The following is a 17139-nucleotide window of genomic DNA, read 5'->3' as shown; positions in this document are numbered from 1 at the left end:
TGTCACCAGATGCCCGATTCCGTCCTGACTACAGGGCCCGCCTGAGGGGGCTGCACAGTCGTTCCGCTGTCAGGTTTGCAGGCGCCACCCCCAGGTGGCAGGAGGGTGAGCTCACCCTGGAAACCGAAAGGCAGATGGCGAGGGTTGGCCGTGCGCGTCCGCGCAGGCACCGAGCAGTGGCGAGCGGGTCTGCCCGGGGGTGAGGGGAGAGAAGGGCGGGAGTTGGCGTTCAGCAGGACTCAGGGGAGAACTTCTTAGAGGATGACACGGAGCATTTCTTTGCCCGCTCAAGAAGGCTCCCCTAATTCTCTGTGCTGCGCCCGGAGCCCGCGAGCCGGGGAAGGTCTTTCTGGGACCAGCACCTTCCCCAGTTCCACATCCGAGACTCAGTGGCTAAACGCAGCGCCTTGGCAGACACACCGGCTTCGCGGAAAGCCCCTGGCCGGCAGTTAGCAGGTTAAGCAGCGTCGGCGCGACCTCGCTGCGGTCCGAGCCGCCTACCATGCCTAAAACCCGGAAGCGCGTCCCTCCCGGCTGACAGCCCGGACTGCGCATGCTCGGCGCGAGGGGGCGGGCCGCGTCCTGCCGGAAGTGTTCTCTGCCAGGCGGCGTTTCCTTCCCGGGTGACACTAGCTGAGGACTCCTGCTGCCGGTGTTTTTGCACGGGAGGGAGTAGCGGGTTCCGGCGGGGCCTCGTGGTGCGGGCGCGGGATCCCAGTGAGCACCATCAAGGACCGGCTCGGAGCTGGGAAGCCCTACGAGAAAGGTCAGCTCTCCTTCCTCCCTGTCCCACCTCCATGTCGCCCCCTAGGCTCCCCCAACCCTGGGTCTCCAGCGGATTCACCTCCAAGGGCGTCCCCGGCCTCGCCTTGGCTTCCCGCCCGGCCTAGGCCCGCGGGTCTCGGCGAGAACTGTTCCCGAGAGTTATGCCGTTTCCTGCAGGGAATCTGCAAGGCATCGGGGTCGCTGCTTTGCCTTGGGGTCGTCCCGGGCGACCTCAGAACCGGGGTCTTCGCCAAGGCGGCCCGAGTGAACGGGGTCTGATTGTTGCAGTGGCACGGATCCCACCTAGTGCAGAAGCGGAGGTGATCCTTACGGCCGGGGCACACTTTCGCGGAGGATGATGTTAATTATAACCTGTCCTTTATGTGAAGGTTGGCAGTCTTTCATTGACAGACGTAGCCTCGTGTTCATTGGACCTTGATGTCTGCGAAACTGGGACTTTGGGGTTGAGAAAAACTTTGTAAAAACACTGCCCCGAATCAGGAGAGAAATACTACAGGGTGAATACTAGACTCAGTCCCTAACCTGTCAGTACACTGGTCATTGACAGGGTAGTGCGATTTCAGAGTTTTCTGCCCTGAAATGGAGAACTCTTTGAAATGAACAACTGTCTGGTGTCATGTTTCCCCAGCAAATAACAGCGTTACAGTGTTTTGCGGTATTTCTTAGTTGTACAGCGCATCATCTAGGTTTAGGTACATAAATGTGTGTCATGTCCTTGATCCCAATGTTTTATAAAATGTTGAAAGACATTCCCTACTGCCGTATGCATATGCAGCTTTCATTGCAAATTGTGCTGTAATGGTGGTGTTACTGTAACGACCTTACATTGCAGGCATATCAATGTCATCTGAATGATAGATAAGTGTGCAATAAAGTATATACAGTTACAACCTACAAGTAGAAGTTTCAGTTTCATTTCAGGATTTTGAGGTCATTTTAAAAGATGGAGTACTATTTTAGAAATGACCGTAGGTCTGGACTACTGTATTACAGCTAATGATTTAATTATAGGAAATAATGTAGTTAACAGAGGTCTTGCATCTTACTATTTTTTATAGGATTAAAATTGTTACTATCTTGACTGGGATGTACTGGTAACAACTGTAGTTATTCATGTAGTTCAGTGAACATCCAGGAGATGGCAGTTTTTTCACTACTAAAGCAAACTTTAAATAAATGAAAACCTTTTATTCAAACATCTCTAGTTTTCAAAAATTGTTAAGTTAAAACCCTTATTTTGCCTACCGGTTTATTTTCGTCAATGAATAGTGTCCCTCATAATGATACTACATATTCTATCCAACTGCATTTTCAAATTTACTCTGTTGGAATAAAGGCTAAAGAAGTCAAATTTTCACATCCTGTAAGAAGTGGAATATTCTTAACCTATTTATAGAAATTTATGCTGATGGAAGAAAGCACACTTTGATTTATTATAAGAGGAGACATTTAATTAGGTGGCTTCTCCCTAGCTCCATTAAAAAAACAACAATTAATAAGACTGCACGTTCCTTGTGTAAAGTAATTGTATCTTAGCCATTATTGTATGTCCAGTATATAGTAGGCATTATATACATTTAATAAGTGCTTTATGCTATGAATTAAATAAATCATTTAGCACATCTAGGCCCCAGTTTCTTCCCCCACAATGAAGGCTTTCAATTTTTTAGTAAGTTTAAATGAAATAATGTCATATTGTAAAGTGAATGGCTTCTAGTAATGGAGAAGTAAAGTCAATGGAATCTTTGACTTTTCTTTGAAGCCGTTAAGAAATTGGGCAGCAATTGTGTTGGAATGATTGAATGGGAGGTTTTCTGCAGTTGCAATTTATTTGTTAAATAATTATTGAATAGCCTCTTTTTTTGTATGTGACAGTTATAAAAATGGGTAAAATATAAATCTTGTTTATAAGGATTTAAACTCTAGTTGAGCAGACTCAATATCACATAAGTTAAATAATACAACCAAATGAATAATATAGAGGATTAGTGTGATCTGAAAGCCTTCATGGAGCATGTGAAGCTTTTAAAATTTGGATAGAATTTGACTAATCCCAGATGAATGGGGAGAAATGGCCCATCCAGGGCAGATAGGCTAGGGCCGTGGTCGGCAAACTGCAGCTCGAGAGCCACATGCGACTTTTTGGCCCCTTAAGTGTGGCTCTTCCTAAGCCTTAGGAGTACCCTAATTAAGTTAATAACAGTGTACCTACCTATATAGTTTAAGTTTAAAAAATTTGCCTCTCAAAAGAAGTTTCAATCGTTGTACTGCTGATATTTGGCTCTGTTGACTAATGAGTTTGCTGACCACTGGGCTAGAGGGATAATACTTAAGGCATTTTCTGATCCTAGTGACACCAACTATTGAGAATTCCTACTAAGAAGTGGTGAGAAGTAAAATGCTTAAGTTACTCTCTTGGGGCTAGATTAGAATAGTCTTTAATAGTTGGGATTCCTGTAAATAAAGGGAAAGATTTGAGGTCTTTTTATTAGGGAGGGGTGTATATACTCTTGAATGGAGGGGAGGTATCTAAAAGGAATTTCAAAATTGTGGGCACTATTTTAGAGGGAGGGACATGAAGAGGATCTTTAATTGAGTAGTAATAGTGAGAAGAGAAATAATTTTTAGAGCTGGAATGACCTGCAGTACCTAATTTTTACCTGTTGCTGAGCCATTTGTACAAATCCTGATTTCTTCCCTTTCACATGAGTGCAAAATATATATTCTCTTTTTTGTTTTTTTCCCCTGGTCATATAGCACTCAACACATTTTTGTGCTTTCTATACTAATAAAAGCATAATATGCTAATTAGACTGGGCTGCCAAATGACCTTCCAGACGTCCTTTTGGACAAAGTCACAGTGGCGGGGGCTGAGGCAGAGGCATTTAGGGGTGATCAGGCAGGTAGGCAGAGCAGTTAGGGGCGATCAGGCTGACAGGCAGGTGAGCAGTTAGGAGCCAATGGTCCTGGATTGCAAGAGGGATGTCCGACTGCCGGTTTAGGCCCCATCCCTGCGGGGTCCCGGATTGGAGAGGATGCAGGCTGGGCTGAGGGGGATCCCCCCCCCCCCACTCCCGTGCACAAATTTTGTGCACCGGGGCCTCTAGTGAGAGTATTACGTGTTATTTGAAGCTGAGATCCCATCTCCCAAAATGTGATAGTCACATTGTCCCTAATAAGTTTGTTATTCTGGGTAGGCATTGCCTTGGACAGGGGTGTGCGTGCCTTCTGTAAGCCTAGCTATGACTGATGTAGCTGTTCAGAGATATATGTAAAAATAGGCTCATTGCCTTTTTTTACCCCTCTCTCTCTTGGGTGTGGACTGTATTTTTGTGGTTCAAAAATACTTGAAGATTCTGTTGCTTCAGTTTTAGCTGGGTTGTAGGAAACAATAGTATATATAGCTCAAAAAAATGAAACTTATTAAGGAAATGGCATGTTTAAATTTAAGCAGGCCTTGAGGACCTTTAAAAGTAAATATTAGGAAGTAGTGAGTTCACAATTTGAATTTTACTCAAAAATTACCTGGTTTACATTACACTTAATAGAAGAAATTCTTACCATCACATTAGTAAAGTATCTCATTGTTGGGCTACCTTTCTTCGGTTAGATTAGTGTTAGAGTCATTATTTTTCTAGACTCTGAAATTGTAGTTATTTTAAAGCTGTTTGAAGAGTATATAAATACCTTAAAATGTTTTGTATTTTTCAAATAGAATTATTCTCTACTCAAATTATATGAGCTTTTAGGGAAGTTCATTAAAAACTCTAGTAAATTAACCTGTTTCTAATTTGTCCCTTCAGTTACCAAGGGGAGCTTAAAATGTGTTTGTTTACCTAACACTTAAAAATTCATTTCTCCTCAAAATAAAACACTTTTTAAAGGTAGGTAATGTTGAATTTGACTAGCAGATCTTGTTGCTTAATATAAGGTTCTTACCAGCCTCCCAATTTTTATGACTAGTTATTACTTAGTGACATTTCTGTTTGTTTTTTAAGGGTTAACTGTCAAGATGGTACATGCTGAAGCCTTTTCTCGTCCCTTGAGTCGGAATGAAGTTGTTGGGTTAATTTTCCGTTTGACAATATTTGGTGCAGTAACATACTTTACAATCAAATGGATGGTAGATGCAATTGATCCAACCAGAAAGCAAAAAGTAGAAGCTCAGAAACAGGTATGAATAAAATACTTGAGGATCATTTTTCTAGTAGTTAGCAAATATTTTTCCATAAAACTAAGGATGTAGTAGAATTATAAGTTAATGAGAAATTCTGTAAGATTTACATTAAAATGTTTTTGTCATATTTCATTATTCCTAAAAATAATTGCTTCTCAAATACTTTTTGATATATAAGCAACTTTAGAATAGAAAATGATGAATAAAAATATTGTAGCATTTGGTTCTGAACATTCTCATTCGATTATTTTTTGTCAGCTATTTGTTTCTGAAGGAATCTAGGTAAAATTTTTTAACAGATTAAACAAAATTTATCTTTAATAAGATGTACATTTTGCTTTGTTTGACATTTGAAATGTGGAAAATACTGACAAGTATTCAGTCATAAATTTACAAACTACACTAATTTCTAATTAAGGAATTGCTTTAAAAATGTTAATATAAGTTGTAACTTTATTTTTCACCTATTGCCTCTTGTGGTCCTTTTCTCATTAGGATGATATATTTGTTTTGGTTCCTGTTTTTCTTTAAAAAAACAAAGCCTTTAAGGAGTCTATCAAATTTTTCTTGCTGCTTGAGGGCAAGATGTTTTATTCATGGAGTTTTAGATTTCTTCTGTGAATTCTGACCCTATTGCATTCAGTAAATCTTTATTGAGCTCCTAGCAAATGCCAGGGATAAAAGATGAATAAATCTTGTTCTTTCAAATGCTGTAGGCTCGTGTGAGAAATTGGGATATAAAGAAATGACTGTTTTACAGTGCTATGCATAGCTCTTAAATCAATGAAAAGAGTACTTTTATAATTACTGCTTATGGTATATGTCTGAAAAGCAATTGGGACACTTGTGAGTTTGTTCCTCGAATATGATTATAAACTAATTGACTCAATGTCTAGATTACATCAGTCAACTCATAGCTCTCTAGGAAGTCTGACTAGTGTGGATTTAAAAAAAAGAATTTGTATATGCCCACATGTACCCACATGTCAACCTAAGTGCAGTCCCCCTCCTACCACCTGAATCATGAAAGTCAACTTAAGTCTGAGGTCAAATTATTGATAACGTCATGTTATTTAAAAATTTTTAAAGAGCAGAATGTGACTTTAAACACAATTTTGTCATTTTCTTGGTTTCTAAGAGTGCTGGGATAGATACACATGTGGAAGACATGTAGAAAACCAAATATAGATACTTAAGTAATACATGAACACATTAAGCCTTTATTGAAAGCTGCCTACATAGTATTGGTCAAAATATCAAGTACGTGAAGTATCTAATACCGTATTTGTCATCATAGTGCCATGGTAGGGAGAAAAGACTTTTTCATGACAATGTAAATTATAATCATAAGTAGATTATTCTCATTTCCTACTGAGTAGTGAAGACAGAAACTATGGCATTCACAGAAAGTGTTCACTGATGATTGAGGCAATTGAGGATGACTTCATGAAAGATCTTGGCCTTGAATAGGCAAGGACAGTTTTAAGTAGAAAATCATGAACAGAATCATGATGGGGGTAGGAATAACAGCACCTGTTAAAGAAACAGTAAATAGACTACATGGGTTGGAATAGAGTGTTTATGCAACTAACTAGTAGAATTTGGTGGGAAAATTGAGGGACTAAATGATGAAGGACTCTTGAGTATAAAGTTAGAGAACAGAGCTCTACTTTTTTTTTACTCAGTCTTTTTAATATTTTGTTGGGTGAACAGAGGCTGATAAATGCCACAGCAGTTTAGAAGTTCATCAATTAAGAAGGAGGCGTGCTTTCTGTTTGGCCAGGAGCTATAGTTCTCTGTTACCCTTTCTTTTTTTCTGCCTTACCTCCCTGGCTACTGAAATATGCTATTGACCAGTTGGAGTCTTCTGTATAGGTGGTGGTAAACCATTAAAAACTTTCGAGTCGGTGGATGATATGGAAATAGTACTGGCAAAGACCAAGATAGAGTAAGGGGGTGAGAAAAGGAATGTAATGCGCAAAAAGAATAATAATGAATGTTGGAAGGACTTTGTGATAATATGGGAAAAGAAAAAAGACATCTTACAAATCAAGATTTCTCTGGTGTCCTCAAAGACTCATAATATCTTTTTAAAAATTTTTATTTATTGATTTTGGAGAGAGAGAGAAACATCAATTTGTTGTTCCACTTATTTATGCATTCATTGGTTGCTGCTTGTATGTGCCCTGACCTGGGGATCCAACCTGCAACTTTCGCATATTGGGATAACGCTCTAATTTTTTTTAAAATTTAAATTCTTTATTGTTTAAAGTATTACATAAGTCTCCTTTTTCCCCCATTGACCTCTCCCCGGCCGCCCCCACCCCTAGCACATGCCCTCAATACTCTAATTTTTATTGAATTCAGAGAGGAAGGGAGAGGGAGAGAGAGATAGAAACATCAATGATGATGTGAATCATTGATCAGCTGCCTCTTGCAAGCCCCACACTTGAGATCAATCTCATAACCTGGGCAAATGCCCTAACAAGGAAATGAACCGTGACCCCCTCCAAACCCCCCCCCCCCCCCAGGTTCATAGGTCGATGCTCATCCACTGAGCCACACTGGCTGGGTGACTCATAATATCTTTATAGAGGTTTAGAAACTGGTAGATAGGGCAAGTTTATGGGAAGATGACATTTGACCCAATAACTTTCAGAATATATATGGTAAAATCAGAAGAAAGAGATGTAAGTGCACTTTCCCTAAGATGATGGTCTTCACATATCTAGAAAAGTATATTTTCTAGAATTTTAATGTATGTTGGTGGTAAGAGCTTGCACCTAATATATAAAGATAATTACTCAAATTCTTTGCTATTTTCTAATTAAGTACATTTTTAAAAGCTCTGTACCAGTGATTTCCTCTTTCTACACTTAAATTGGAGTATGTACTTTAGCCGTGACCTCAGTAAAAGGTGTATTTTTTTTCTAAATATATTTTTATTTCAGAGAGGAAGAGAGAGGGAGAGATAGAAACATCAATGATGAGAGAGAATCACTGATTGGCTGCCTCCTGCACACCCCCTACTGGGGATCAAGCCTGCAACCAGGGCATGTGCCCTTGACTGGAATCGAATCTGGGACCCTGTAGTCTGCAGTCCGACGCTCTGTCCACTGAGCCAAGCCAGCTAGGCCAGTAAAAGGTTTTTAACCTACATTTAATTACTTCATCTCTCTTTTTTATTCTTTATTTGGTAATGCCATCTCTTTCTAAAATTATTCTTCCAAAAGAACAAACAACTTTAGTGATCTTTCAGAACCTGAATGAAATGAGTGTTCTCCTTTTCTCCATTTCCTCTTGCCCCGTTTAGGGCAAAAATATTAGTTTACTATTTCCTACCCCACTTCTTAATTTTTAAAATCATACTTCACATGGAGGGAGGGGAAAAAAAAGAAAAGCATGAAAGGATAAAAAATACTATGAAACAGTAAAAAAGATGAACATACAGTAAAATGTAAGCTTCCCCCCTACCTCTGACTCCTTTCATAAGCCAGTTAACCATTTTCGGTCCATAGAGACAACAACTGCTTGGAGAGACCCACTTAAATCCAAATAAATGTTGGTGCCTAGGAAATGTAATTGTCATTAAGCTGTAAATGATAAACCAACACATGAACATAAGCTTTTTCTAGAGTAATTTAATCATAATTTTGTTTTTCTAGTTAAAACATTTTAGACATAAAGACTAAGTTAAATGTGTCAAAGCTAGACAATTAATAACTTATTCCTGGAACAGAGTTTGGAGGTGGTATTGTGTTTTGGGGTGTTTTCTTTTCATTTATAGTTGTTTTAACTGATCTGCTCTCCCAAATGACAACTATTAGTGTTTCAGCTGAATATAAACTTTGAAAAATTCGGGTTTGAGCTCTGGAAATGCCAATTTCTAGCTGTAGTTTTGGCAGCTCTTCTAACTTCTTTGACCCTTGAGTTCCTCATCTGAGAAATGAGAATAATAGCTGTTCTCAGGGTGGTTAAAGGGTTAATTATAAAGTACCCAGCACAGTGCCAGGCATGTCATAGATGCTCAATAAACATTAATTTCTTTTTTTTGGTCAGTGTAATTAATGCAACCTGAACACATTGCTAAATGAGACTGCTGTTGTTGGGAGAAGATTCTAGGGAAACTTGACTAGAACAATTTCTATCACCATAGGGTAAAAAACATAGTTGATAATTTTCTTTTTTTAAGAAAAATCTCAGATATAATAAAGGTTGTTATTATTTGAAGCGAGAGTTAATTTTGGCCTGGAGTGAAATTTTAAATAGAGTAAGAGGGTGACAAAAGGAATGTAAAGAGCAGAATGTGACTTTAATGGAGAAAAAGGCAGGTTTCCCAACTCGGTAGTAATGACCAGAAGACAGGCTATCCTGTGCCTTCTGAAATGTTTAGCAGCATCCCCATCTGTGCTGACTGGATACCAGTAGCACCCTTCCCTTCAATTTGTCACAACCCAAAACTTTGCCAAATGTCCTTTTGGATGCAAAATCACCCCCCCCCCCCCACCCCCGAGAACCAACTATTTTAGAGCATGGCCTAAAAAAGAACACATGTGGGATGGCTTTACATTTATAGAATCATAATGAAAAGGAAGAGTTAAGCTAATATTGTTATAGATAGCACAATAGGATACCTTTCATAGCTGACACATAAAAGATTTAAAGGCAGTGAAAGAGAAGATATTTATAAGAAAGAGGTAAAAGGGATCTGGGAAAGGCAGCTTTATCCATTGAGTAATTTTACAGGGGGATACTAAATAGGAATAATGATGTGGTTCATAGCACTTTTAAAAGCTATTACTAGGACATGATCAACACAAATTTATACTAATCCTTTAACCACTCTATAACTAGAATGCTGTGTGATTTGAATTTCCTTGTAGAGCAGCGATACCCCTGACAAACAGCAAGATTTAATATAATCACAAGTATTTTAGGAAAATGTAACAAAAATTTAGGTAAATTCATGACTTAGCAGAGCACCTTCATTTCTAAAAATGCTAACTTATTTGAAATTTGAATGTTATTTATAGATTATTTAAGACTCCTTAGTGATCACAAACTTTTATATAATTGGGGAAACCAAGGTAATATGTTTGGGGGTTAGAGTATGGGCTCTAGTGTTGGACTGCCAGGATTTGAATATTGCCTCTTTCATTGGCTCACTTTAACCTAAGGCAATTACTTAGTCTGAGCTAAATTTCGGTTTCTTTTTCCATTATAGGGAAAAATTGTGTCTAGTCCATAGGCTCACTCTGAAGATTCAATGAGTTAATCTATTTATGGTATTTTGACATAATATTTGGCACACTCAGTAAATGTTTATCTGGTTGCCTAGCATCAGGAATTGACTTTATGGGAGAGCATCTCAGAACAATTTGAAATTAGATAGGTATGAACACCTATTGTAGATACCTGAGTAATTTGAAGGAAGTTAGGCACCTGTTTTCAGATACTCTGTTAATTTAAATAAATTCCAGTTGTCTCTTTCTTGATATCTTTAATTCCTCAGTCTTTCATCTTGAGGTTTCGTCTGTACCTGTCATGATCATCCTACTAGGAAAGAGATATCATTGCAGCAGTGTGAGGCCCTGTATTTATCTCTTTAGTTATGTACCCTATTTTCTCATTTCCCCTCATTTTTCACGAGCTGGTTTAAATTGCTCTTGTTTCTGTAGAGTAGACCCTCAAATTTTTCTTTACCTAAGGACTTACAATGGGCAAGGATGAAGTCAAGGGGCCTAGAATATTCCTGGAAAATTCTTGTGTATCTATTCATTGCTTTTTATATTTCACAGATGCCTCTTTTGAAGTGCCCATATCTAAATATCAAACTAAAGAAGGTTGCTTGTTCCCTTCCCCCCTAGGCGGAGAAGTTAATGAAGCAAATTGGTGTGAAAAATGTGAAGCTTTCAGAATATGAAATGAGTATTGCTGCTCATCTTGTAGACCCTCTTAACATGCATGTATGTACCTTTAATCTTATTTAATATTTTTTTTTGGGGGGGGGGGTCTAGAATTTTGTGTCAGTGGTCCCAAAGGCCATAACCAGGACTGATGATTCTGTAGGAGGAATCACAGCATTCAGCATAGTGGTCCCCACAGACATGGCTTATTACAGCCCAAAGGATACAAGGCTAGAGACTTCATGCCCAGGGTTTTAATCGGTACTGGTTGTGTAGACTTTGTTTTTCTCACGTATACCAAAGTTCTGAAGGAAAATAGGTATTTGCCACAAACCAAACTGTTTGCACAAATAGTTTAGGCACAGTGAACTGTTCTTATCAGGGAGTTATGGGAACACTCTTAAAACCTAAGTTCCCATACTCCAGCCAAGGGCCTGCCTTGCAAGCATAAGGATAATAATTTCAGTCCTGCTTTATTAACTTATTTTTGTGCACATTTGTTGAGTTAAATTTGTGCTTGTTTATATTTACCTTTGTGGCATATAAAATATATTGCTTTAAGTCATGTGGATATTTGATTTGGAATTTAAACTTAGATTTTTATAATGAAGTATGGTAGGCAACACAAGATTCTGAATCCTATTTTTCCATTCATGGCCTTGGCAAATTAAGTCCTCTTTGAGTCTAAGTTCCCTCATGTATAACCCAGGGAATTGTTCTGGATTATACATGTATAATACCTGCTCTGTCTACTTAAAAAGGGTTATTTTGAGGACCAGAGTAATGTAATTCATAAATTCTAAAAATCTTATATGAATATTTTGTAAGAAGAGGTTTAAGTACATTTTGTAATAAGAGGTATAAATAAATAGAATGAAATCTGATATCCTATTCCCAAATCTAGAAAATAAAAATCTACAATGTCTGTTATTATCTGTGTGCACAAAGACATACATACCCCCAGAATTAATCCTCTATTTGAATTTGATTTATAAATTTAAAATAGTACTTTTTTTTAAGTTTTAAAGAAAGTAAATTTGTTGTAAATATTGCTTCTGACTGGCACCGCATTCAGCCTCTCTACTCAGTTATATTTGAGTTAGGTTGATTTTTTTTTTTTTTGAAATCGTCTTTCAGTTAGTTTATTAAAAAAAAAAAACACGTCAGAAGGCTTTAAAATACACAAGCTGTCTATTTTCTTTTTATTTTTTAAAAATATATTTCAGAGAGGGAGAGAGAGGGAGAGAGAGATAGAAACATCAATGATGAGAGAGAATCATGGATCGGCTGCCTCCTGCACACCTCACACTGGGGACCGAGCCCACAACCCAGGCATGTGCCCTGACTGGGATTCGAACTGTGACCTCCTGGTTCATAGGTCGATAACCACTGCGCCACGCCAGCTGGGCAAACTGTGTCTATTTTGAAAGTATTTGTCCCCTATTTTCTATTTATAAAGATAAGTTTTAATACTATTTTACTTTTGGTTAATAAAATTCAGAAGTCCATTTGGGTGGTATAGGCCTTTTTTCTAAAATTCACTCCTATTATGCTTGACAGCATCATATATGAATTAGATACACTTCTGGTGAGCTCTTCCAGATCAACAGTGCTGAATTAACTGAGCTGGTTGTCAATCTTCTCGGCTGGGTGAATTCAGCTTTTAAAGTCCTTGCAGTTTTAAGTGCCAGACCTAGGACTTTTTTCTTTTTTTAATGGTAGGTAGTTGACTATTAAGTTTCCTTTTTGCAGTGTCATAGTACTTTAATTTCATTATTACTATGAAATGTCTTTACTCTCAGTAATATATAATTTTAATCTTTTACTGTTTATGTATACTTATCAGAATAAATGTTGCTATTTGGGGGTAATTTTTTAAAAAAATATATTTTTATTGCCCTGGCTGGTTTGGCTCAGTGGCTAGCCCGTCAGCCTGCAGACTGGAGGGTCCCAGGTTCGATTCCAGCCAAGGGCACATGCCCGGGTTGCGGGCTCAATCACCAGTGGGGGGCATGTAAGAGGCAGCCGATCAATGATTCTCTCTCATCATTGATGTTTCTATCTCTATCTCCCTCTCCCTTCCTCTCTGAAATCAATAAAAAAAAAATATATATGTATATGTATATATATATATTTAAAAATATTTTTATTGATTTTATTGAGGGAGATAGAGATAGAAACATCAGTGATGAAAGAATCATTGATTGGCTGCCTCCTGCATGCCCCCATCTGGGGATCGAGCCCGCAACCTGGGCATGTGCACTTGACTGGAATTGAACCAGGGACCCTTTGGTTCGCAGGCCGACATTCTATCCACTGATCCAAACCAGCTAGGGCTGGTGGAATTTTTTTTACTTCAGTGAGTAAACATCAGTTGTAAAATTCATGTTGACCTTACCTTTTACCAGGTTACTTGGAGTGATATAGCAGGTTTAGATGATGTCATTACGGATTTGAAAGATACTGTCATCTTACCTATCAAAAAGAAGCATTTGTTTGAAAATTCTAGGCTTCTACAGCCTCCGAAAGGTAAAGTATATTTGCTACAGTGTTAAAAATCTTAGAACCACTGAAACTTTGTCATTACAGAACTGGTGGATTTGAAGTTAGATTTTCTAGAGAATGCTGAGATCCAGTAAACTAACAGTTTTCATATAATTGCTCATTCTTTTTGTGTTTTTTTCTTACCGTATTTAACATATTTATTCTCTCAGTGGGATGTTCTCTCATTCTCCTAGAGTACAGTTAAAGATTAGAGCTCTGGGATACCATACTTCCCTTTGTGCTTCTCAGATAATTTCCTTAGCACCTTTATGTAGGTCTGATGCAGCTTCTCTAGCTGCTCCAGGGTTGGGTTCAGAGTGATGAATCGGGATAGGTTTCTGATATAATTGCCCATTCTTTAGCTTTCCAAATTTAGATGAAGTTAACATTGCAAAATAATCCTTTTATTTCAAACTTATTTATTACGTCCAAATAAATGGAAATTGGGAAAATCAAGGTTAAAAAAAATCCAAAGTCACAGTGTGGTTTTTTTGTTTTGTTTTCGAGATAAGACTTTTTTTTAAAAATTAAATTTATTGGGGCAACATTGGTTAGTAAGATTATATAGGTTTCAAGTGTACAATAAGACTTCTTTTTGTTGTTTCACAATTCTAGTGACTTTTTCCCTTTTAATTATTTCCACTTAATTATTAAGTACACATTATTTTTAAGGGAAACGTTTCCTTGTCCTTAGTTAGTAATTACTTTGAAAGTCTTAGAACTCAAGAATTGAAAGATGCCCAGCTGTGTCGTGGCTCAGTGGTTGAGCGTTAACCTATGAACCAGGAGGTCATGGTTCAATTCCTAGTCAGTTCACATGCCCGCATTGCGGGCTCCATTCCCCAGTAGGGGGCTTATAACTGCATCCTTAAATGTAATGCCTACTGGGGATTGGGCCTGCAATCCGAGCATGTGCCCTGACCTGGAATCGAACCTTAACCTCCTGGTTCATAGGTCAATGCTCAACTACTGAGCCATACTGGTAGGCAAAAAAACCAAAACTGCCACTTTTAAATAATATTGCTAGAGTCACTGATAACATGTCAGGTGAGAAAACATGAATCTTAGTGAAATTTAACATATATAAGGAAATGGGAATAAAATAGTTGAATGGGTAATTATAACACTAACACTTATGTAATTATCACCCAGGTCAAAAAGTGAACGTTACCTGGCTGGACATTTTTATTGAAGGGAGGAGTCACAAGATTCCATAATCCCAAATACATGTCATCACTGACACTGAATATAGAATATGACTTCTTCCTTTTCTACTATTAAAAAATGTGAATAAAAACAAGTGAATATTGGGAAAAATTATACTGTGGCTAGAATTAATATGTTGATTATCACAAACTAAAGCAAGTATCTTGTTCTCTTAAAGGAAATAATAAAAACATGTTTATTTCCAGGTGTTCTTCTCTATGGGCCTCCAGGCTGTGGTAAAACATTGATTGCCAAGGCTACAGCCAAAGAAGCAGGCTGTCGATTTATTAACCTTCAGCCTTCAACACTGACAGATAAGTGGTATGGAGAATCTCAGAAATTAGCTGCTGCTGTTTTTTCTCTTGCCATAAAGCTACAGCCTTCCATCATCTTTATAGATGAAATAGGTATGCTATGTTTTCTATTGGAGCATTTTAAAATGCCATATTTAAGGTTGGTATTTAGATGACCAAATTGAGTTTTGTTTTCGTTTTTTGTTTGTTTTTTTAATATATTTTTATTGATTTCAGAGAGGAAGGGAGAAGGAGAGAGAGATAGAAACATCAATGATGAGAGAGAATCAGTGATTGGCTGCCTTCTACACGCCCCCCACTGGGTATCGAGCCCACAACCCAAGCATGCACCCTGACTGGAATCGAACCATGATCTCCTGGTTCAAAGTGATGCTCAACCACTGAGCCATGCCGGCTGGGCCAAGTTGAGTTTTTAACAGTTTTTAGGCCAAATTATTAAAAACAAAAGTGATAACCACCATCCTAATATGCTCTGCATAATTTCTGTGTTGCTGAATGAGTCTGTTCATTATCCTATTGGATAGCTTTTTCTGTTTTCCCTCTTACAAACCGAATGCAGTAGACATCCATTTGCATGTTTCCTTAAGCACATATGTTTGTCCAGGGTAGATATCAACTAGTAGTTGAACCATTAGACTGTGTGTTGTGTTCATCTTCAACCGAATGAGGACTACCAGTTCGTCAGAGTGGTTATATCTGTTTTCACTTTTTTTTTTTTTAATATATTTTATTGATTATTTTACAGAGAGGAAGGGAGAGAGATAGAGAGTTAGAAACATCGATGAGAGAGAGAGAGACATCGATCAGCTGCCTCCTGCACATCTACTGGGGATGTGCCCGCAACCAAGGTACATGCCCTTGACCGGAATCAAACCTGGGACCTTTCAGTCTGCAGGCTGACGCTCTATCCACTGAGCCAAACCAGTTTCGGCTGTTTTCACTTTCATTGTGTAGTTTGTATCCCTAGAAACTCCCTAAAATTTTTTTTTGTCAGATATTATCATTACTTTTTGCCAGTTTAAATAGTATAAATTATCTCATTATTGTTTTAATTTGGGTTTTCCAGCTTAGTATTAAATTCGGGCATTTTTTTTTTTTTAATATATTTTATTGATTTTTTACAGAGAGGAAGAGAGAGAGATAGTCAGAAACATCGACGAGAGAGAAACATCAATCAGCTGCCTCCTGCACATCCCCCACTGGGGAAGTGCCCACAATCCAGGTACATGCCCTTGACCGGAATCAAACCCGGGACCCTTCAGTCCGCAGGCCGACGCTCTATCCACTGAGCCAAACCGGTTTCGGCTCGGGCATCTTTTAACATGTTGATTAGTCATTTGGATTTCCTTGCTTGTAAATTGTTGGTTTTTTGGGTGATTTTTTTGTTTTGAAATTTTTTTAATATATTTTTATTGATTTCAGAGAGGATGGGAGAGGGAGAGAGAGATAGAAACATCAGTGATGAGAGAGAATCATTGACCGGCTGCCTCCTGCACACCCAACATTGAAGATCAAGCCTGCAACCCGGGCATGTGCCCTTGCCCGGAATCGAACCTGGGACCCTTCAGGCCAGAGGTTACGCTCTAACCAGCTAGGGCTTTTTGGTAATTCTTGTTGATGTTCATTATGATTGCTGGATCTTATGGTAAAACTATATTTAGCTTTGTAAGAAACTAGTAAACTATCTTCCAAAGTGGTTATACCATTTTGCAGTTTCATCAGCAATAAATAAAAGGAATCTGTTTTCTGCATCTTCTTCAGCAGTTTATTGGATTTTATTATAAGTTTTTTTTTATTTTAGCTATTCTAATAAGTTTGTAGCGGTGTCTTATTGTTATATTAATTTGCAATTCACTAATGACATGTTATTGAGCATCTTTTCATACGCTTATTTGCATCTGTATATCTTCTCTGGAGAGGTGAGGTGGGTATCTGTTTAGATCTTTTTGGGGTTTTCTGTTGTTGAATTTTAAGAGTTCATTGTATATTTTGGATACAAATCCTTTGTCAAATATATGTTTCGTAAATACTTTTCCCTAGTCTGTGCTTTGGCTTTTCTCTAACAATGTCTTCCACAAGGAAGGATTTTTAATTTTAGTGGACTCCAACTCCACTATTTTTTCTTTGATGGATTGTTTTTGGTGTTGTTTGTAAAAACTCATCATCATACCCTGTATGGATTTTCTCCTGTATTCCGGCTTTACAG

General features: G+C 38.2%; 1 protein-coding gene across 1 annotated transcript in view; it reads left to right on the top strand.

Annotated features, from left to right (window-relative positions):
- Window positions 1-621: 621 nt before the first annotated feature.
- ATAD1 (ATPase family AAA domain containing 1) overlaps window positions 622-17139 on the top strand; it is a 30723-nt gene continuing 14205 nt past the window's right edge. The window contains exons 1-5 of the mRNA XM_081104299.1: window positions 622-766; window positions 4785-4960; window positions 10831-10929; window positions 13278-13398; window positions 14826-15026. Coding sequence (XP_080960425.1) covers window positions 4799-4960; window positions 10831-10929; window positions 13278-13398; window positions 14826-15026 — 583 coding nt within the window. The 5' untranslated portion in view covers window positions 622-766; window positions 4785-4798. The remainder of the gene's footprint in view (window positions 767-4784; window positions 4961-10830; window positions 10930-13277; window positions 13399-14825; window positions 15027-17139) is intronic.

This window comes from Myotis nattereri (assembly GCF_964212035.1).
Source record: "Myotis nattereri genome assembly, chromosome: 13".
Lineage (NCBI taxonomy): Eukaryota > Metazoa > Chordata > Mammalia > Chiroptera > Vespertilionidae > Myotis > Myotis nattereri.
This window is presented reverse-complemented; position numbering and strand designations above follow the sequence as displayed.